Genomic DNA, 24,205 nt, shown 5'->3' on the forward strand with positions numbered 1-24,205 from the left:
TCTCAATATAAAATCATTGATGAACATCTTTAATTTAAAAGAAAAAGAAGAAAAAAAACAAAACTATATGAGGGTGGATTAGAACCCAGAACCTTTGACATGGTTTACAAAAATTGTTCCACCAGACCATTTGGAAATTCGAATATCCACAGCAGTTCTATGTATTAGCCTATACGATATATTTATTCACTAATGCGAAGAATCTCGGGACTAATAATATATTTGACGCAAATAGTCCCAAAAGGCTATTTCCCAACTAGAATTTCATTCACTGTTCTGTTTCTTTATATATCTATCTATCTGTCTACATATATATATATATATATATATATAAAGATTCCCCCCCCCCACCCCCCCACTCCCTCTCATAAAGAAAAATCCTCTTTTTGACTTTGGTAAATGATTAACTTATTGATCCCCAAGTAGGCAAAAGTATCAGAGACAGACCAAAAAAGGCACTTGTGATTTTGAGCTTAAAATGAGAGTTCCTGTAAAACTCCTCGGCTTCGCCTTTTGGTTGTTTTTCTTCAATTGTGTCCAATGTCAAGGCAAGTGCTTTTTGTTGTTGTTGTTGTTGTTTATTTGTCTTTTTCATTTTGATTTAATTGACTTGAACATAAATGTTATTTATGCATTTAACTGTAGCTCTAGAGTGTTGACTAGTTGTGAATTTGCTTAAGCATTTAATATACACAGTTATGTCTTTGTGTAACAGTTGTGCACTCAGAATGTCCTAGAGAAAACATTAAATATGAAAACATAGAACCAGTTTCAAAATCTTCGTACACTGATAGCGAAACAGTGAAAGTGAACAGCATGACAGGTTTTATGCACTTGTAAAAAGTGTAAAAACATTTGTTCACAGTTTTGAAATGACAAGCAGAATTAATCAGAGCTCACAGATGGGATAATAATGTCCCTGTCTGTGAGGGTACGCTGTCTTTTTTTGTCTTTGAATTTCTGTCAGTCATACTGAGAGAAATTGATCATTCGTCTTTACCTTGAACTTTGTCAATATCCAATCAAATCATTCTACATCTGCATAATGATGACTCAAAACGTATGAGATCAGAATTTTGAAACGTTTTGAAATTGTTTCCTCATAGCAAAGAAGAAAACGTGCAGAGCGCTATCTGTGAACAATGGGTTCACATACAGGCTCCCCTCCAATCAAGAAGAAATATTTTACTCCTGCAATGAGGGTTATAAACCATTCACTGGGAAATGGTGGGATTCAGTGACATGCAGAGAAGGCTCTTGGTCTGATGAACCTCGGTGCATCCGTGAGTTTTATTACCGTCAGTCTCAGGTGTTAGACGAATGATAGTGTACTGAAATGTGCTCCCTGTTTTCTGTCTTTATAGGGGAGGAAGAATGTGGTGCTTTTCCCAGTGTTCACCATGGAAAACTAACCCTTCGTGATCAAGGAACTGTTGAAGTGGAATGTGATCCAGGGTTCATATCAACTTCACCCTTCATAAAATGTGTCAGTGGTACATGGGACACACCAGTTTGTAAGGGTGAGCTTCTCAATTCTCATTGCATGTTTGTGAGGAGCAGCGACAGCATATAGTGGGCAATAGAGTCTATCGACAATCTAATCTCAGTCTTATTGGAGTTCATGAATTTACATACATTTCTTTCTTTTTTTTCAGTGGGTGCAAGGTGTAACATTCCTCCAAAGGTGGAATATGCATTCATAAGATCTAAACCTGAAGAATTTTATATAGATGGATCATATGTAACATACTTATGCCAAACCTCATTCTCAATGAATGGGAAAAGCACAGTTTTCTGCCTCAATGGAACTTGGGAAGATCCACCAACATGTAAAGGTAAGGTTTTGATTGGTGATGATAACTGTCTTTTAAAACTTCTTACAGATTAGTTTAAAAAAAAACATTATTGTAGGCGAAAATCAAGAGAGATTCTTAGATATTTGTCAATCAAGAGGAATAACATCAGATTAATATGGTAATATGCTAACGCTATAGATTAATATGTTATTGTAATGTTACACATCATCGGATTGATCAGATCTTTCTATTCACTGTTCGAAAAAGAAGTATACTTCAAGTTAATTTTATGAAGTATACTTAAGTAGTGTTCAAGTATATTTTTAATATGTAGTAGGGGAGAGAGGAGCACAACCTAACGCTTTTTGACTTTCTCAGTTTGTGTAAATCCACTTGGGGTTCAGAGAATAATTTTTTCCCCACATTAATTTCACACATTTCTAGTACAATTAAGTGGTTTTGTTTCATTAATACAGTGTATACTTTTTTTTCTTGATTAACCCCGAAAGAATAGAAGTGAAATGTGACAACATGCCCTATAGTTGGGGTACATTGTAAATTACAGCTTAAAATGTCACCTCATATAATCAAAAAAAATATCCACGACAAACTAAAATATTTTGTCAATAAAACACAATTATTAACTTTTTTAAATAAAATAATGGATTTTTTGTATCATTAAAAATATTTTTTAAAATGTAGTTTGACACCAAACACATTGCTAAATACAGCTATACAGCATAGTTAAAAATATAATAATAATGAATAATTTCTGAAAATTGACTCTCAGTCATTTGTCACGCTTTTCTCATGGTTTCTCAAAAGAATTCATAAAAGTATAGAATATAATGGCATATTTTTAATAGGGGCTCATTGTAATGCAGTGTTACAACACACCCCACCTGCACAACTGGGATTTAACCCGCGGCTCATGTCTTCTGCTGGTTAGATCAGCATTAAAGGAAATGTATGTAAGATTGTGGCCAAAACTGGTACTGCAATCCCTTTCAAATTACTGTAGAGTGGTGTATCCCCTCTCCCCCCTGACTCGAGGTTGCCAGATAGGCTGCAGGATCCAGCAGGAACGTAGGCTGCCTCAAGGAACTTCCAATGGCAAGTGACGAGTCCTACACAGCAAGTTTTTTTTTTTTTCATTGTCAAGACGTTTTTCTGATTCATAACGAGGTCTTTTAGGTTTCGTAAAGTTTTATTTTTTATCCAAAAAGTTTGTAGCTGCAGCTGTGATAACTAGAGCAGAGCTGGCAACCCGGATGCCGAAACACTACTGACTTCGTGATTGGTAGATAGGTGGAGGGTGGCGCTTCAGGCCAAAACACAACATGTCAACATCAACATCAGTTGAGGGCTGAAACTTCACTTTTAAATGATAATATCCTGGCCGGACTACTGTTGTCAGTGATATAAGTATTTGAAATTAACATGATTTCTCAATGTCTAGTGACATATCAGGGCAATTTTATGATTAATTGAAATACATTTCTTACATACAGTTCCTCTATCTCAACTATTAAATAACAGATATACGATTAAAATAATATCAGATTTGTCTTATTTTAAATAAACACAAAAAAACTGAGATGAAAAATGAACTTAAGAAATTTACTTTTGCTACGGTTAAATAAATGTTCAGTGATATCTTCCAAAGATTTTTTAATTTTGGCGCAATTTTTTCTCTAAATAATGTTGATATGGCAACTAGTAAATACAGTAAGTTTCATCATCCTGGCATGTGTGGAAAGTTTTAAACCATGTGTGTTACAACTAACCCCGCGTTAGGTTGTGCCCCACGCTCCCCTAAGTGTACTATTTCAATACACAAGTTTTTGAGCCGTTTCCGCTCAACATCGTAAACTCCTCCCATCGATGCAATCCACTTCCGTTCTGGCGGGCTGGGTTTGTTTCGCTAGCTAGCTCCGTTGTGCCGACAAAGCACTGATATCGCAGTTACAAAGAGGATATAACGTTAAACAATTACAACATGAAGAAAAGTGGCTCGGGAACGACGTGTGCGGTAGTTGGTTGCAAAAACTCGAGAAAGCACCTGAACGAGTGGTTAGATTGGGCAGATTGTTTTGGAGATGGGACAAACAATGCCCACGATAGCTACATCATTAATTGTGTGTGTGTGTGTGTGTGTGTGTGTGTGTGTGTGTGTGTGTGTGTGTGTGTGTGTGTGTGTGTGTGTGTGTGTGTGTGTGTGTGTGTGTGTGTGTGTGTGTGTGTGTGTGTGTGCTTGTATATATGGTTTACAAGGACAAAATGTCAGGTTACTCACCAGCATTATGAGGACACTAGTGTCCCCGTAATTCGGAGGTCATATATGTTATTTTCTGGCATAAATGAATGCCCATATGAAGTTTTTTCATTTTCTAAAAAATGACCTTGCATACCATGATGTGTATGTGTATGAATACAACTATGACCTTACATACCATGATGTGCATGTGTAAATAGTCCTCTCAAACCAGGTAATGATTATGGTGTGGTATGTCCAAAATATTGATATGCCTCGGAGGCTTTCAGATTGTCCATTGCTTTTCCATCTATTGCCATGGATTGCACGAAGTAGGAGCAAATCTTGCTGTACGTTATGCTGGGCCACGTCGTCATGTTATCCTCCCAGTTCTGCACTGAATTCGGGTGGGGGAGAGTAACGCCATCTCCAGTCAAAGTAGTAGAACTGTGTTCCCAAGCTAGCATCGTAATCGCTGTGTTTACACCGGCAGACGCTGCGCAAACCCCTTCCGGCGGAAATGAAATGCATTTGTGTAGAGTAATGGCGCCGCCCACGATTTGGCGCGTTAACTTGTGTATACTGTTTGGGACTAAATTGGCCCACTTTCAGTATATAAAAGTATACTTTTAAGTGTACTATAAGTGTAACAGAAGTAAACTTTAAGTGTACCACTAGTTCACAACTATGTTTCTCATTTGTACTGCATCTGTACTACAAGTGAACTTATAAGTATACTATTAGTTTACTACTTTATACTTGTAGTAAAAAAAATTTATGAAAGAACACTTTGAAGTGTCCTTGTTTAGTAATATATTCAGCAAGTATACTTGTACATTTACTTTAAGTGAATTATATCATATTTATAGTTTACTATTTCTGTTATTTTTACACTTTAAGTATACTAAATTCTAACCCCTAAACCTACCCTACAACCTACGCTCGTAATCATAGGGGAACCTTTTTTAGTGCTATATAGCACCAATTTTGGTGCTTCAGTGGTTCTTCAGCGGTTCTTCAGAGGTTCTTCTCAGTTGTCTCAAATGCAAAATCTTAAGCATTTAATACATCACAGTACATTTATAAGACAGTATGTAAAACTATGAAAAAAATAGGCTACTCAATCTACAACTATAAGCCAAGTATACTTCGGCGCTGGGAAGATGAATGTGTATTTAAACTGGGTCATTTATGTAGTAGAAATGTGAAATTATTTTTTAATTTGGTGCCTTCTAGACTGAGAAAAGACAGAAAATGTATTTTTGTCTCATGTGGATGAAAGACAATGACTCCCAGAATGCACTTGCTTCGATGCCTAACGAGGCCCTTCCCAAGCCACGGCTACTGGTTATATAATTTGCCCACCGCGGCTCCACCCCACCATCGTTTTGATTTTCATAGTATAATAATTTCGTTCAGTTAGAGAATAAACACTACAATTAAAAACTGAACGTGTCTTTTCAATAAAGTGTGAGTGAGCCAATCGAAAGTCACGGCACAAACGCAGCAGGAGTCAGTTTTCATTCATCACGAGAGAGAAGAGCTGAGGTAAACACGGCAGTCATTAACAGCGCGTGTCCAGTCTGGCGCGTTTTCAGTTCGCATATGGAAGCTGAACTTTCATAGGAATTAATTGAAAAGTTGAAACACTCACTTTTCTCTGCAGCGCTCCGTTATGAATGCCCGTGGCCGAGCCGAGTGCATTTACATTCTGTGAGTCAGATCCCTCCCCTATGGGCGGGTTGATAACATGCGGAACTACCCAGCAAACATTATGACGTTTAATGACCGTTGAAAAGACGTCCCTCCGACACGTCCCGTCATGGTTGAAAAATAGTTCCAAAATGAAAGTTGAACGGACGTCTTCGACGTCATCTGGCCGTGAATACCACATCTTTTCTGCGCGTCCCTGGACGTCTAAATGCGTTGTCTTCTGGATGTTTAAATGTGTCGTCTTCTGGATGTTTAAATGTGTTGCTGCATAATTTAAGTGTGTATATATAAGCCTGCATATAAAATAATCACACACCCATTGTATAACATCGTGAAATGCAATCAATTATGTCTTGGTTTACACATTTTCACAGGTTCTAAAAAGGTTAAAAATCGGTCCAGTCAGACCTGAACGTCCATGAAATGTTTTAATCACGTGTACATCACAAACAAGAACACATTTGTGGACATAAGCAAAAAGAAGCATGTTCTGATTTAGCAAAACATTTTATTGTTTTTGAACAGCCACAGATTTTCTTCTTTCATTAATATTTAACATCCATTAACCAAACTAAAATAACAATTACAAAATACTGAATTATCATTATATAAAGGGATAGTTCACCCAAAAATTTAAATTAATGTACTCACCCTCACGTTTCAAACCTATGAATTCCACATTTCTATGTTCTGCTGAACACAAAGATGTTTTAAAAATTTTTTGTAACCAAGCAGGTCTCTCCATTAACTACCATTGTAGGGAAAAATTATTATGGTAGTTAATGGGAGGTGAGAACTACTTGGTTACAAACATTCTTCTAGGGTCTTTTCTGCCCCCAAGGGACGTTTGCTCAAATTTTTAAAAAAAATGTTCCCTTTGTGCAAATGGCATGAGACTTTGTACGGTTGTCAACACTCTCTAAATCTACAAATAAAAACAATTAATTGGATTGATATCTGTTTTTATGTTCGTGTGACAAAAAAAGTCACACTCAGGCCGCTTAGAAAATGGACAAAATTCATCCTCAAAAACACAGAACGCGCATACAGAAATGAAGTGGCACACTTCCAACAATGCATAAAACATCCACAATGCAAAATGATCATGCTCAAACACACACATACAGGAATATTTGTTCAATTTGTTATTGCTGTTCAGTTCATAGCATTTTGATGTTCATGTTGTGTATTTTTTACTCAATATGTAATATAACTTAATTTCTGTTAATTTTTGTTCTGTTACAGTTAGTAACTGAAGTGTACATTCAATTTGTAGAATTATAAGAAAATCAGATGTTTGAAATAAAATAAATTCTAAAGACTCTGGTTTGATTCTAATCATAATGTAACATTGAAAAAAATTTCAGTACAAAAAAAATACTAAACTTTGACAAAATTAATTAATTTTAATTGTGATTTCATAACATTTAGATATGAATCCAACTGAAAAATACTTGTGGAAAAAGTCTTTACCAGTTTTTTTTTTATTATAAAACTGTATTTTCCAAAGGATGGGCAAAAATCTTACACTAAACAATGTCAAATTATCCATGTTATCCCCACGAATGAAAGTTAGAAATTTGGGTCTTTTATTAAGTGAATTTTACATAAACTGATTTTGTGTTTTAATTTATTTATATAAATTTAACAATTATTATAAATTGTCCAAAAACTGCACAGATGTTGAGTAAAAACATTAATAAACAGAGTAAATTTTGTTAGAAAATTACATTTTGTTGCCTGGGGTCTGTGGAGACCCCAAAGACCTTGAGTGTAATTCCCAAATGAAGAGGGTTAAACAAGGGTTAAACATCTTTATGTTCAGCAGAACATAGAAAGGTATACAGGTTTGAAACATGAGGGTGAGTAAATGACGCATTAAAGTAGTTATTTTGTTTGTAATGTTTTGTAACCATCACCAACAGCTCTTCCTGGAGAGGGATTCAGGTGTTCTGCCATTGCTGCATCAATCTCAGAGTCCACCTATTCACAGCATCTGAGGGAAGAGAATATATTTATTTTTAAAATAACAGGAAAAATTTGAGGTAAATGACATGCACTTATTTTCAAAATGTATTGAAAAAATGATCTCACAGCTCAATAAAAAAAAAAAAAAACATGGAACAAGATGAATGAATCATGAAAACATTAACATTAAACATTAGAAAAATGTAATCAACATGCATTACATTTTATTTTACTCTATAAAAGTTGTTCTGCTCTAAATGGGTGTTAGTGGGGGATGGAAGAATTACTTTCTGAAAGAAACTCTCAAAAGGCCACATTAATAGGTTACAGTAAAAAGTAACGTTTAGCCTTGTAGCTAATTCTAGCCAAAACTCAAGTAATTCTCTGTTGACAACGTGGGCATCATTTATTTCGGTTCCTTCATGTTAAACAAGTAAAACTCAAGTAAATTTATCAAATACTACAAAATGTACTTACCCAACAGTAGATTTTTAATAATATATCAAACTCTCTCCTCAAGTCCTCTTCTCCTCGTGGTTGTAGAAAGCAACGGGAGAACGCATGGACGCTATCTTGCGAGATAATCTATAATATCGCGGGATTTTGAAATATCGCTAGATTTATTAATATATTTTGTTACTACATCTTGGCAGCACAGTTCAAGTCAGACTTAACGGTGATAGGATATATTACTGTTTTACATATGTATATGCATACATTCCATAAAAATAATAACAACGAATACATAAAACGGGTTGAAATAATGACTCAAATGCAGTGGGTTCACATTCACAATCACTTAACCACACAGAGCACTTTGTGATTTTAAATATATTTTAGCCTGTATTAAAAGTAAATTAAATATAGGCTAAATCTTGTATTTCATAAAGATTTTTTTTTTTATGGGTCTTGACTGGACGTGTACGGGACGTCAGTGGACGTCTATTCACAACCTCTTAAAAACTACTTGGGGCACTTAAATTAATTATTGCAGTATTAACCATGCAAGGTGTAAGCAGCTTCTGCATATTTCACAATGATTTCATAGAGGGTCATGATGGACTATAAATGCACGTGTAAAAGACGTCACCATAGTGACGTCCTCTCACGACGGATTCACAACAGGGTAGTTATTGAACTAGCCTGGTTTTACCAGACTCTCGTACGTACATTTCATTTGTACATAGAGTCTGGCCACTCTCCATAGAGTGCCGAAGTAATGACGTCACTTTGTAGGCCAACCCGGAAGTTAGCGGCGCATGGGTTCCCTCGATCAAAAAGCCATTCATTTTCCCCATAGACTTTTGGAAAATCGCAAAAAATAAGATCTGTGTTCAACAAAGAGTTATGACCCTTACACGTTTTGTCTACCAAGATAATTTTTACAAGTTAATCCAAAATGTATACATTTTGAAGCCCAAATAAAGCCGTCAGATATAAAATGCTAACGGTAGGCTATAAACGGACTACAGCACACCATGGTCGCGGATCAACGTCATCATCAAGCTTCCTCAAACTTTATTTAAAAGCATGCTCGCTCATTATGATCTGCGCTGTGTATGAACACTTATCCACTTTTTCATGAGAAATATTGCCCATTCGTTTTTTCCAAAAATGTTAGAAACTAATTTTGTTTATGCGTGCCTCTCTGAGATTTATCTTTTGTTAAGGTTTTTTCAGACAATATGATTATCACTGTGATAACATTAAATGACATGAAACACAACCCAGTCTCTTTTTGTTAAATGCAAGTTTATGTATGATCAATAATACAAAACGTATAATAAGCTACACATGAAATAAAGCAAACAATTCAGTCAAACATTCAAAGTCAGTGCTAGTCGGCTAACTTACAACGGTAACGTACAGTTATAGCCTAAAAATAAACAAGTAATGAAACTTATCTTTGCACTCAGCCTAAACGATTTGCCAGGGAACAAATTATAGATCCATGAGAGCAAATATGGGCCGTTAAATCTCCACAAGACTAATTATAGCTGGAGACGCCACAGAGACATCAGAGCCAGCGGCAGACGGCAGAAGGACTAGCCGAGGAAAGTCAACTCTCGCCGGCTAAACAAGCGCCGCTGACTCACTGGAGCTCACAACTCCGATAACACCAGATAAAATGTTTAAATAGGCACTCTTCTTATAAATAAACCACAGATTTGAGCTTTAAACAACTACATTATCGACTGAAAAAGTCTTAAAACTAAGTTTTGTCACACATTAACAGTAGATTTTAACACAAAAAGACGTGTAAACACAGCCCATGTCAGCCATTTCTCAACGAGACAAACATGTGAAGAGAGTAAACTCCAAATGTTCAAGCATCCAACTTTGCGCGAATAGAGCGATTTATTCACGCCACATAAGTTCTTCATTCTTCTAGTGAGAGATTGCCTGTTTGTCACAATGACGTCTAAAGTCCCCGCCAAAGGATGTAGTCCCTTTTAGCAACTTGTTAGCAACCATCGTTTTTAAGACACAATAAAGTTTTAAAAAATCACAAGCAGGTTTTAACTAATGTGTTTTATGTCATAGATCAAAACATGAAAATATTTAGAGGCTTTGTTAACCACAGACCTTATTTCAGGCGATTTAGCAAAAACCCATTCAAAAAACCCATAGACTTTAGGGCGAGGGAACCGGTAGGGCTAAAATGCTAACTCACTTCCGCGTTTTGGCCTACAAAGTGATGTCATTACTTCGGCACTCTATTGACAAGCGTTTACTTCCTTGAAGGCGGGTACTCTGTTGAAGTTTAAAACTATTGGATCTGCCAAGAGTCACTCTGGATCTGCCTAACCAATCGCTAATGTTTGGTCGTGACGTATGTCACGCGCCGTTCGCCTTTGATTCTCACATTAACTGTGCACACCACCTCAGTGTCAGTAATAAATCCTCGTGCATTCGGATTGTGATTTATTCTAGGGATGGGCGATACCAATCATTTTCTTTTCGATCCGATACCAAGTACTTTCAAGACCAGTCTCGCCGATATCGATACTGATACCGATACTTTAAATATTTTAATTTGAATGATTTTATAATGCATTTTGAAAGCCATCGTAATTAATATTAAATAAACAGCAATAGACATTACTCCTTTTTTTGTTACATTTATTTAAAAGGACTGAACATTATTAATCAAATAAACATTTAACAATTTATATAACAAAAATATAACGTCACACAAACCAGTTTCAATGATTGTAAAATAAAGTGTTACAGACATAAAGAATTTACGTTAGTAAATCTTTCCCAGGTTAAACTATAATTTATTTAATAAACAAATTTTAAAAGTTAATAAAACAAAAAGTAGCCTAATATAAAAATATATAGGCTTATGAAAAAATGTAATCCTACTGTTTAAATTAAAATGTCCAGTAAGTTATTATGATCAGTATATTCTTCATGAAATACTGTATTTAATCTTCATATCTGAAACAATCTGTATTGTATATGTCTAAAGCATATATAAATAAACGTGACTAGACTATTTTATTCAAATCATTAAATTTATGTAATCATCACTTGGTACCTAGATAATCCCTGCCTCTGAAAGGATTCTGCTAAAGAACTAAAGATCATGAGGGTCGTGAATGTTTTACCTTCTCTGCTCAGCTCAGCTGTAGCTACTACTTCGTACTCTTTAGGGTGTTTAACTTTTAGATGCTTTGTCATGTTTGTGTATTGCCAAAATGGCGACTTGTTTGTTGACAAATGTCACATGAAGCTTCATCGTTGTTAACTGGAGTGCAATAAGTATAAGTCATGTCATGTCATGACCGCAGCAATGCACTCGATTCTGTGCTGAGTGTGCTGAGAGATTGTGGTGCTTACCGCTGTGCCACTGACATGAATACATGATAAGCACAGACACAGCGGAAGAAGAAATAGTTCCCATTGACGTTCATATTTAAGTAAATGTATATACTATACGGCCTACTACTATTATAAACATATTCTAAAATCACTTGTTTAAAATAAATCCCAAAGTGCTCTGAAGAGGTCTATAAAGGATATAAACAGTGAGTTTTGAAGTGATATATTCTTGAAAACTCAGATATGTGGATTCGGACAGCAATTACATTACCACACGACCTGGTGTTTGTCAAAAGCAGTCGATAATTCAGCCTGGGTTTTTCTCGCGGGTGGTGGGAGACGGACGGCTTCAGCAACTCCTTCACCACTAACGGAGCGAGCTGAAAGACTTTTCCCGGACCACAACATCAGCAGTACAGCAGTGATTGTTCTTGCTCCGTCTAACGGGAGTTCGTTTGTTCAGGGAAGAAGGAGGCGGGAACCGGCGAACGTTTAGCAACTTTTAATCAAATAATAAACACAAAATGAAAGTAAAGCGGCAGCCCCTCACGGACTGCCGCGCACAAACATAACAAAACACAACTTAAAATCCAGGCCTGGTCCTCTCTCGTCCTTCACCGGTGTCGCTCGTCCTTATATGCCTCCGTGCTCCCTCATGAGAGGACTCGAGACCGGTGTGTCTCATTCTCAATCACGCACACCGGTGTCGCTCGCTCGTCAACCTCACCACACTCCGGTTTTAACTTCTGGATATTCGTCAGCGCTGCCACACACTTGCATCTTTCACCGCCGCCATTACTGAACTACAACTCAAACTAGCGCACGACATCAACGTCATCGCTCTCAGCCACTCCCTCTGTTCGCTGATTGGACCGGTAAAAAATTGTTCGGGCGAAAACCTAAGCATATACAGCAGTCCCAGACGTAGTACTGAAGGAAAATGAAAATTGAGCGGAAGTACGTAGGAGGGCGGAGCCAGGCTAATATTGAACTACACGTAGCTAAAAGTCAAAGTAACTATTATACATGCAACCGGAGAGAACTGTAGACATGTACAAATGTATCTGAGTGCATTTTTAAGAAATTTTCTGTGTTACATACTTTTACCAATTTATGCCGTCCTACCGCGACTATTTTTGGCCAGGGACACGACGTTGCCATCGGACCAATGTTTGCTGGGTAGCTCCTTCTACTGACTGTAGTTTTTAGGCTCTGGCCAAAAAAAATTCCAGAAATAAAATGAATAATTCTCGTCTCAGGGGGATATGAGGGGGGAAAGTACCATAATTCCAATATACTACCAGGTTTCTACTGATACAAAGCTTAATGCTAAATCCCTGAAGTAACCCTTTAATTATACTTCTAAGAATATGCTAAAAAGATAAGGGTATTGGTCATATTTAAAGTAAATGCTCAATTTTGGTACGTAATTCATCAGCACTCAAGTCTTTTGTGACTTGGGCCAAGAAGAAATGTCCTAGAAACCACCCAGAATAACCTAGTAACAGCATAGCATCGCACTAGCACCATGTTTTGAGTTTTACACAGATAAATGCATTTTTAGCCTCAAGTTTAGAATTTGATTGGAAATTTTAGTCTATCTTTGTTAGATTAATATGTTATTGTAATGTTAAACATTATCAGTTTTCACTGGATGACTCCAATGCTCTCTAGATTCAAAATCAAATTAGTGTTTTAGTGTCATTGTGCTATACTAAAAAAAAAAAATCTAACCTGAGAAGAAAGATTGAGTGATTTATAAATGGCCATGTTAATGCTCATTGAAATCGCAAAATAAATTATGATAGCAACTTTTTAAATAAAGAAGTAGAAACACTAAGTATAATATACTTACCTAAATCAATCCAAAGCTATTAATTAAAATAATAATAATATTAATAATGTATCTGACTCCACGGCCTCTCTCCACATATATTTTTTTCTCAAGAAATTTTGGGCACAGGAGAAAGATGTGCACAAAAATGAAGAAATTCTGATGTACAAGTGCATTAAAGGTCCCATGGCATGACATTTTCATTTTATGAGGTTTTTCAACATTAATATGAGTTCTCCTAGCCTGAATATTGTCCCCAAGTGGATAGAAATGTTGATCGGTGTAAACCCGAGTTCTGGCTGTCTTTCTCTGCCTTTGAGAAAATGACAGGCCAGACTAGCCAATCCTGAAGTCTCCTGGTTTGACGTCCAAGCAGGAACGGTTACCTCCCTTTCCTCCTCCCAGAGAATCTGGCACGCCCATGCAAGCGCTCGAGAGATCATTGCTTGTGAACGAGTGAATGCTGGCAGTTTCTCAGTGTTTGGATGTACAAATGAAAACAAGTCTTTTTTCAGTTCCTTCTGATCTGTGATCAGTGATTTATTATGTGTAGCTAATTATTTATTATTCGTGCACACACTGCGGCTTCTCTCTCTCTCGACAGAATAGTGTTTTCGTGTTTTCTATCTTGTGAGTCAGTGTTCTTGTACGTCCTCGTCGCGTCTATCTGTTCTACATACAGTCATGAGTTTCTGCTCAACATCAGCAGAGTAACATCTTTAGAGATAAACCTCACACACGCCGAAGCTCGGGCTGCACTGGCCGGTCGGCCTTCAACATCCCCGACCCCCAGTACTGCATCTGGCCCACAGCGGAGGCGCCTTACGCGGCGCGCGATTAAGCAGACGGGGGGGAGGGGGATGGTAAGCGTGAGCATATCCGGGCTAGGCAGCTTTCCCCACAATAAACTGGATTACATTCGATTACTGCTGTTGTGTCTTTGTTTGCGCTGTGTACTCAATGCGCGTCACTGACGCTTTTCATATGATAGGAACATATCTAAAAATAATGCTATTATCAACACTTACTCGTAACTCGTTCATCTCGACAGCTGTAATGGTACTTTGCATGTGTTACAAAGTTGGTAATAATGCTGAAGACGGACTCGGTGTGACTGGGACTCTGAGATACAAACACAAACTCGCGCTGACTGACAGCGCTCTCATAACTCAGTAGTTACTATAAATAACTTTGTTAGCAATCGCTGAGCTCCGTCTCTGGTACATTAGTGATGTCCGGTTCGCGAACGATCTTTCTTTTGAACCGGTTCTTTTTAGTGAACCGAATCAGTTCACCAAATCGGACTGAATCGTTCTAAACGGTTCGCGTCTCCAGTCAGCGCTGATCCATAATTTACTAAAGTTACTAACTTTCTGACATGAGTGACAGTCCCTCCGACTAGAAATAAACTAATAACCTGAAGTATATGCTGTAACTACAACAGTTCACTGAACTGAGACTGACAGAACTGATGTGAAGTGAACTCCGGTCCATCCGTCTCTCTGGCAGCAGCTCGTGCCTGCTCATGCCTCGTAGACCTCGTTAAACCACGCCCCCTCCGCTCATTTAAAATGCAAAGATGTCAGCCAATCACAACAGTGGGCGTTTTTACTGAAGTCTCACAGCAGACACGCCTCTTGAAACAGGGCATTCAGCCACAGGGCAAACATCAGTATTGGAAAAATGCCTTTTATTTCTAAATTATGACATTTTATGATGTAAAAATCATACTAACAATATAAGTACACCTCAGGAAACATTATAAAATAATAGAAAAATGCCATGCCATGGGACCTTTAAAGGGATAGTTCAACCCAAAATTGAAATTTGACCATGATTTACTCACCATCAAGTCATTCTAGCTGTATATGACTCTTCTTTCAGATGAACACAATCAGTTATATTAAAAATGTCCTGACTCTTCCAAGCATTATAATGACAGTGAATGGGCAGTCAAAAAAAAGTGTATCCATCCATTATAAAAGTAATCCACACAGCTCCGGGGGTTAATAAAGGTCCGGCAGACCACCTTCCGTATTAATTTTACAGAAAAAGAGTCACTTAAAATGTAATGAGTCTAAAATCACATTTCCTTAACTAGTGGGTAAAATATTGACTAGATACATGATGAACAACAGTTGGGACTGATTGTGAATTACGGTAAGTAGAAAAATGTAATTTGTTTTATTTATTATATCACAAATCTCACACAAGCTAACAGACTTTAGTCAGGATATGCATAATATTGAATTTTTCATGAGGTTGTTAGGGATAGATCTATACTCCTTCTTTAACTCAGTTTTCTTGGCTGTAACGCTGGTTGTGCAATATGATATAACAAAAATGTGATTATGCTAAACCACTTCTCATTGCAAATTAATGGCTCTTAAATACTGGGCCATATAAAGTTTAAAAGCTTCTGTGTGGATAAATGTGATCAAATGTCTGCTTTCTTTAGAGATAACATGTCCTCTAAGCACAACAGTGGGAGACTTAATAATTGAGCGATTACCTGATGATGACGGTCCCGTCAAACCTGAACACAAGTTAATATTTTCATGCAATGAACAAGGACTGAAATTAGTAGGACCCAGTGAAATCAAATGTGAATCAAACGGAGAATGGAGCAGCCCTTTTCCAAAATGTGAAGGTAATGCCACAGATGGTAAAGCCTCAGATTGGACAAAGATCTCACTTGTACGATTTGCCTAAACCGCAGTGATGGGGAGGTTTAGGGGTGGGGTTAGGGGTAGGTAATTTCAAATTACAAAAATTGGGCAACTTGTCAAACACGTACGATTAGGGGTGTGCCATATCATACCATCATCGATAACACCGGTATACATTTTTACATGATAAAAAGCATCAGGCTGGCGAGTTTTACACAGATAAATGCATTTTTTAGCCACATATTTAGAATTTGATTGGTACGTTTAGTCCATTTGTGCTAGATTAATATGTTATTGTAATGTTAAAGGGATAGTTCACCCAAATAATTTAAATATACCATAATTTACTCACCCTCAAGCCATTCTAGCTGTATATGACTCTTCTTTCAGATGAACACAATCGGTGTTATGTTAACAATGTCTTGGCTTTTCCAAGCATAATGACAGTTAAAAGCAGACCAAAAAAAGTGTATCCATCTATTATAAATGTAATCCACACAGCTCCGGGGGTTAATAAAGGTCCGGCAGACCACCTTCCGTATTCATTTTACAAAAAAAGAGTCACTTAAAATGTAATTAATCTAAAATCACATTTACTTACCTAGTGGGTACAACATTGACTAGATACATGATGAACAACAGCTGGGACTGATTGTGAATTAAGTGAAAAAATGTAATTTGTTTTATTTATTATATCACAAATCTCACACAAGCTTACAGACTTTAGTCAGGATATGCATCATATTGAATTTTTCATGAGGTTGTAAGGGATAGATGTATACTCCTTCTTTGACTTCTTTGATTGTTATGCTAAACCACTTCTCATTGCAAATTAGTAGCTCTTAAATACTTGGCCACATACAGTTAAAAAGCTTCTGTGTGGATAAATATGTGATCCAATGTCTGCTTTCTCTAGAGGTAACATGTCCTCTAAACACAACAGTGGAAAACATAAAAATGAAGCGATCCCCTAATTTTGAGGGTCCCGCCAAACCTGGACACAAGTTAATATTTTCATGCAATGAACAAGGAAGAGGAACAAGGCTGAAATTAAACGGACAGAGTAAAATCACCTGTCAACCAAATGGACAATGGAGCAGCTCTTTTCCAAAATGTGAAGGTAAAGCCACAGACGGTAAAGCCTCAGATTGGACAAAGACCTCACTCGTAAGATTTGTCTAAACCGCAGTGACGGGTAGGTGTGGTGGAGTTACGGTAATTCATAATCACACAAATTGGGCAACTTGTCAAACACGTACGATTAGGGGTGTGCCATATCATACATCATCGATAACACCGGTATACATTTTTACATGATAAAAAAAGTAATCTTGCGATACCAATGATATAGCGGTGCGATGACGTATGCCACGTTTACGTTCCCTACCGCGTACAACAACAACAACACCTCTCTGACAGTAAGCATGTGGGCCTCTGATGACGATTTAGTACCTAAAAAGGAGCTACTGCAGTAGTATGGAAGTGGTCTGGTTACAAGTGGTCAGACCTACAACAAAGGAGACAAAGAACCGGCCGATGTGAAGCACTTATGCCATGGTCATTTGATAAGTTTGACAACTTAAAGCTGTTATTGATGTTTGACCAGAAGGGTAAAATCAATTATTATTTTTGTCAGTTAATGCTAGATCAGTTATAAAGATAAAGAGATAAAGTAGTGCGTAAGATTACATTTATTTGAATAAATGAATTGTAGCATTTATTTGAATAAATGAATTGTAGCATTTGATTTCGTACCTGTGTCTGTTCAGCGCTTCTCTTAACAACGAAGATGTGCATTCATTACTTAAAAATAGCGATGTAACCCTATAAATGAATGTTTGTGTGTGTGCGCAGCGCAGTCTCCGCGCTCTGTATGCAAGTGATGTAGGCCTATGTGTGTGTGTGCGCTTCAATGTAAACAGTGCATTAATATAGAAAGGTGATTCAACTGACTTGGAACTACCTGTGCATTAAACGATTTTATTGCACACCTTCCAGCCAATCAGACTCGAGTATACAGACAGACCATGGCATAAATTACTTTAGTTCATTTTACACTAAAATGTTAGAGTTATGTTATACTTTTACTTAAGATTTCCAGGGAACACACTACCAACTTGTACCATGGCTACTTTTTTACTTTGTGTACATTTGACTCATGCTGTGTGACTATAATGTTGCTGCTGCCACCTTATGACAATAGATTTACTCTTCAAATTAGGAATTCTGTCATTAATGACAGTAGCTCATTGGAAAAGGATGGAAAATGCCCTTCATTTTGTTTGCACTAATAAATGCTGCTGCTCCCAGCTGAAATCACCAATAAAATGTTGTTCCATATATTGTTTTCTATATCGTCATAAATATCATTATCGCAAATATTCTTGAAATATCTTATATAATTTTGAGGCTATATCACCCACCCCTACTTACGATTTAGCAAAAAGTGAGTGAGGTCGTACAAATTAGCAACCTTGTAAAATATGTACAAATTGCCATGAGATTGGGTTTTAAGGATGTTTTTCACATGGAGGATGATTGATTGATCAGATCTTTCTGTTCTTTAGAGGTAATGTGTGTCGCAAACCTGCCAGCAAACATGAGATCAGACAGACACCTGGGGTCTGTGGTTTCAATCAGACCTGGAGACACAATAACTCTTTCATGTGTTGGGAGGGGATCAGAATTCCAAGGACAGAGCAAAATCAAATGCAGGCAAAATGGAGAATGGAATGTGCAGCAATTCCCTAAATGTGTAGGAGGTAAGGTTCGCAGGTTTGCTAGTCGAGTTTTATTAGCAGTGTTTGCAAGCATCACTATTGCACATACAATTGGTGTAAATAGCATCTATTTATAGCCGCTGACTTATTTTACTTTGTTCATCGGAAGAAAGAAAGTCCAAACAGATGCACTTTTGCTATCAAAACAAATGACTGTATAAATGCACTGATATGTACCCTGTAATAAAAACCCAGCAGCACTTTATTTTACAGTGTCCTTGTTACATGTTACATGTACTTACATTATAATAACAGTAAATTGGGCATAACTACATGCAACTAACCCTCAACAAAACCCTAATCCTACCCTAACCCTACAGTAAGTACATGCAGTTAATTAACATTACTCAGAACCGAAATATATAATTACACTGTAACACCTTAAAATAAAGTGTAACTATAAAGCCTATATGTATTGGTACACTATTCTTACAAAAAGGTACAGAGTGTATGTTCTCACTAAATTGCTCCCAAACGTAAGATTGTGGCCTATCATAATAGTAAAATAATTACTCCTTAGTTCTAAAATACTTACAGTATGAATAATTTGTTAATTTTCCTGGTAGTTACACCTTTATTCCCCAAAAATGACATATTGTTCCCTTATACCTACACGTGCTTACTTTAAAGTTACACTATAATTACCGAAAGTTACGCTGTAAATTAATTTTACTTACGCAGTACTTGTGCTGTAGTTACCATTTTTTTCAGTACTTTTGAGCTGCTGTTGTTGCATCAGTAGATTCTTTATAGTATATTCAAGGTTTGGAACATTAGGGTACTAATTTCTGTCATGCTGTGTTTGAGCATTTGTAAATAAGAGATTTTGGTATGGGGTACACTTGTGTGAAAAGCATTTTAGAAACGTGATAAATGACTGTATATTGTGTAAAAACAACATGAATTGTGTTAATGGTATGGTAACAACAGACAGATGTTGTGCTAATTGTGTTTAGAGTTTCAAAAGTGTGACTACAGATTGGACAAAAGGATGTTAGCAATTGGAAAAAAAGAAGAAGAAAAAAAAAGCTGCGATAAAATGTTCTGGTTTAAGGCCATAAAAAAGGCCTTTTTTTTTTTGGTGATCTAAAAATTGTCTAAAAATAAAAGAACTATGCTTTGTCCTCAGGGAAATGTGGGCCTCCACCAAAAGTGGAATTTGCAGATACAATAGAAATGCAAAAAACTCAATACAATTCAGGGGAGAGAGTTGAATACGGCTGCTTTAATAAATACAAACTGGTTCAGCATCACCGTGACTCCAAATACTACACCTGTGAACAAGGCGAATGGAGAGGAAATATTACGTGTTTAAGTAAGTATGAACATTTACACCATATACATCAAAGACATGTGAGGCTTTTCTCACTGTATATATACAGTGGCATGAAAAAAGTATGTGAACCGCTTGCAGAATCTGTGAAAATTGGAATAATTTTAACTAAATAAGAGGGATCATACAAAATGCATGTTATTTTTTATTTAGTACTGTCCTGAATAAGATATTTTACATAAAAATGTTTACATATAGTCCACAAGACAAAAAAATAGCTGAATTTATTAAAATAACCCTGATAAAAAGTTTATGAACCATTGATTCTCAGTGCTGTGTGTCAGGGCTGTTTTTTGTTTTGTGATGGTTGTTCACGAGTCCCTTATTTGTCCTGAGCAGTTAAACTGCCCAATGTTCTTCAGAAAAATCCTCCAGGTCCTGCACATTCTTCAGTTTTCCAGCCTCTTTTTCATATTTCAACCCTCTCCAGCAATGACTGTATGATTTTAAGATCCATCGTTTCACACTGAAGACAAATGAGGGACTCAAATTTTTCTGAAGAACATTGGGCAGTTTAACTGCTCAGGACAAACAATTGACTCGTGAACAAACATCACAAAACAAAAACAAACAGCCGCGGATCATTCAGGGAACGACACACAGCACTGAGAATCAATGGTTCATAAACTTTTTATCAGGGTTATTTTAATAAATTCAGCTATTTTTTTTTTGTCTTGTGGACTATATGTAAAAAAATTTATGTAAAATATCTTATTCAGGACAGTACTAAATAAAAAATAACATGCATTTTGTATGATCCCTCTTATTTAGTTAAAATTATTCCCATTTTCACAGATTCTGCACGCGGTTCACATACTTTTTCATGCCACTATATACAGTATATAATATATATATATATATATATATATTGTAATTTTGTTGTAATCTTGTAGTTGAAGTTGTAGATCTGGTTCTGATGAATCAATGAATGTATATTGTAACACTGACAGTGAGATGTGTTTGTTTCAGAGCCCTGTACAGTGACGGTGGAGGAAATGGATAAAAGAGGTATAGAGCTGCAGTGGGGTGGACGGGAAAAGATATTCTCACCACATGATGATGTAATCACCTTTGCATGTCAGTGGGGAAAACAACATTTAAAAGTCAATGCCTTAATACAATATTGTAATGATGGAGTGATGATTTTGCCTGAGTGTGTGTGACAAGGAGAATAAAACATCACTGATGCACCAGCTGTACTAGAAAGCCAAAACAAATGGAGCAGATCAAAATAAACCCTTTTTCCCCAAATCAGTTTCTCTGTTTTGAATTCTTGCAATTAAAACGAAATAATAAAGTTTTCAGTATATTACAGTACAATATTATTCCTGAGTTTTCCCCTTTTGTATAGATGGTAATGAATTATGGCACCTCATAGTAAAGGATAAATAATTAATAGAGTTAAGGAAAGAAAGAAAAATTAAGAATTGTAGAAGAACACATGCACTCTTTTTCTAATGCTGCATTCCATTACCCTCAGACGGCGGGTGTCATATAGCAATGACATCACACCCGAGTTGACCTCGTTCCAGTATACATGCCGAAATGGACACATCCAGGCAAACCTTTGTTGTGTTTGCTCTTTTGGAATAATTTTTTTTTTTTGCAGAGGAGTTACGCTTTCTGCGTTAGTTGAATATGGAAGGTGGTGTGCTGGAAGCTGGATATTTTACTTTATAGAGTTTTAAATATGGATATATATATTTTTTATAAAACCCCATCGATTCGCTTCAGAAGGCCTTTATTAACCGCCTGAAAAATTTGGTAACACTTTATAATAACGTTCAGTTGTAAGTCATTTATAAGTGGTTAGTTAATGATGAACTATCATTTACAAAACATTCATAAATGATTATCAAGTGATATGCTAATATTTTATGTATGTTTTGTAAATTCCGTTACAAGTAATTTACAAGTGATTAGTAAATGATTAACTAATCATTTACGAAACATGACTATGCGTTCATAAATGATTAATAAGTGAAATATTAATTATTTTACGTATATTTTGTAGATTCAGTTATAAGTAATTTACAATTGATTAGTTAATGATGAACTAATAATTTACAAAACATGACTGCATTTCATAAATGTTTAATAAATTGTGTTACATTTTTGTTATGTTTTGTAGATTCAGTTATAAATTATTTACAAGTTATTAGATAATGATAAACAAATAATTTACAAATCATGACTATACGATCATAAATGATTATTAAGTAATATGCTAACGATTTACAAATCTGTCGTAAGTTATCTTTAAAAAAATTGCATATCATAAAATAATCAAACAGATCCTTAGTAAATGGTTATTAAGTTAATATACTAATCACTGAAATGTCAACGTATACCATTATCTCAATAAACAATTGTTAAAATAAACAATAATAAATTACTAGTTGTCAACTAAATAAACATGTTTAAATGACTTAAAGTCGGGGGATTGCAGTGCGTTAAGTTAAATCCTTTCATTTACAGTGTAGACTTGTGTTCTGTGTGGGATCTAGTGAAAATATGAACTGATTTTACCCTCCAATGAAGCTCACATCAGGTGCACAAAGACTCCGTGTCACTGCATGAAAAGTGGGATTTTCGTCAGTATGTGGCACTGTAGATTGCCGTGAAACTTCAGGTTTACGACTGTGCACGGCAATTTGCAGGCAACACCGAAAACTGCCGTAAATTGACGTGGGCCTTGCTTGGCAGTTGTCCCCCCATGACCCCCCCTCCCCTTAATTCTAGGGGAGGCTTTATCATGTACATGAACATGCTGTGAGCTACACAAATGCAAATCAGAGTAGCAGCAGGGGGAGTTTTATCTAGGTTCTGAATTTTTTTAACTAAAACATTTTTCAGTTAAATGTACTCGTTTTAGTTCACAGTACTAAAAAATTTTTTTTAGGGCAACCAGTTTGCTCCAATTTTTAAGTAGATTCAACTTGTCCGGGCAAACAGAGTAGATTAATTACTCTGTATGTCATTAGCAATAACCATGTAAAAAAAAAAAAATACACACAAAATAAAAAGTTACGGTGTTATGCCTATATGTAATTGAAGCACTTTTGCCACACCCATTAACTTAAATTAAGTGAAAATAAATATAATAGGTTTTTCTGGAGCTCCTTGGTGGTCTGAAACCTCAATGAGGTTGAAGAATATAGGGATAAATTAAGCCCCTCTGTGGACTGATTTCCTGACTCTCTCTCTCTCTCTCTCTCTCTCTCTCTCTCTCTCTCTCTCTCTCTCTCTCTCTCTCTCTCTCTCTCTCTCTCTCTCTCTCTCACACACACACACACACACATCTGTGCAGGCAGACACACACACACACACACAGGTCATGGCCATGACGCGTACAAAACTTGAAGACGAGCTTTAAACAGACGTGTTTTGGGCCATGTCCACACGAAGCCAGAACTTTCCCTATCCAATCTTTTTTTTTTCCTCGTTTCAAGATATATCAGCGGACACACGAGAGCATGAAAACGGCTCAAAACGATGTAGTATACATGCCAGGCCAGTATGTGGCACTGTAATTCTGCCACAGAAATACACTAAAAACGGAGAAGAAGAGTTGTGGCTAGAAGGGGTACGGCAACAGTCGGAGGTGAGGTAAAATCTCACAATAAAATAACAATAAATAAATTTGCTACTTACCAGATGTGTTTTATTAACACATACACCTATCCCAACCCTAAACATACCCTTATAATAATGCAAATACAGTAATTAAACAACGCAGTATTGATGTGCGCATGCCCAGTGCCCGTAGTTGTATCCCCTTTAAGTCTTCCCTGCGCAGGACGTGCTGTGATGACATCATCGTTTCACAAAATAGACGGATTGGCCGTATACACGAAACCGCAAGGGTGTCGTTTTCAGATGTATCCACTTTAGGACCCGGTTTCAAAAAATAGCGGTTTCAGTCTCCCAAAACGCCGGATCCGTGTGGGCGAAACGCCAATACGATAAAAAAATTTATACGTATACAGTGATACGCGTCTCCGTGTGGACGGACCCTTGGACTCTTTTT

At 36.6% G+C, this 24,205-nt stretch overlaps 1 protein-coding gene across 2 annotated transcripts; it reads left to right on the top strand.

Annotated features, from left to right (window-relative positions):
- Window positions 1–394: 394 nt before the first annotated feature.
- Window positions 395–23,171, top strand: LOC307121110 (complement factor H-like). 2 transcript variants are annotated; one of them, XM_079808542.1, is made up of 10 exons: window positions 420–548; window positions 1,107–1,283; window positions 1,365–1,520; window positions 1,656–1,835; window positions 2,850–2,909; window positions 15,852–16,043; window positions 16,979–17,182; window positions 18,630–18,824; window positions 19,972–20,157; window positions 21,145–23,171. In XM_079808542.1, the coding sequence occupies exons 1-10, from the start codon at window positions 479–481 to the stop codon at window positions 21,336–21,338; spliced, it is 1,614 nt and encodes a 537-aa protein (XP_079664668.1). In that variant the 5' UTR covers window positions 420–478; the 3' UTR covers window positions 21,339–23,171. The 2 variants fall into 2 exon arrangements, with proteins under 2 accessions (XP_079664669.1, XP_079664668.1); XM_079808543.1 differs by lacking the exon at window positions 2,850–2,909 and having other exon boundaries at window positions 395–548.
- The last annotated feature ends 1,034 nt before the right edge of the window (window positions 23,172–24,205 follow it).

The sequence above is a fragment of the Gobio gobio genome, assembly GCF_949357685.1.
Source record: "Gobio gobio genome assembly, chromosome: 24".
Lineage (NCBI taxonomy): Eukaryota > Metazoa > Chordata > Actinopteri > Cypriniformes > Gobionidae > Gobio > Gobio gobio.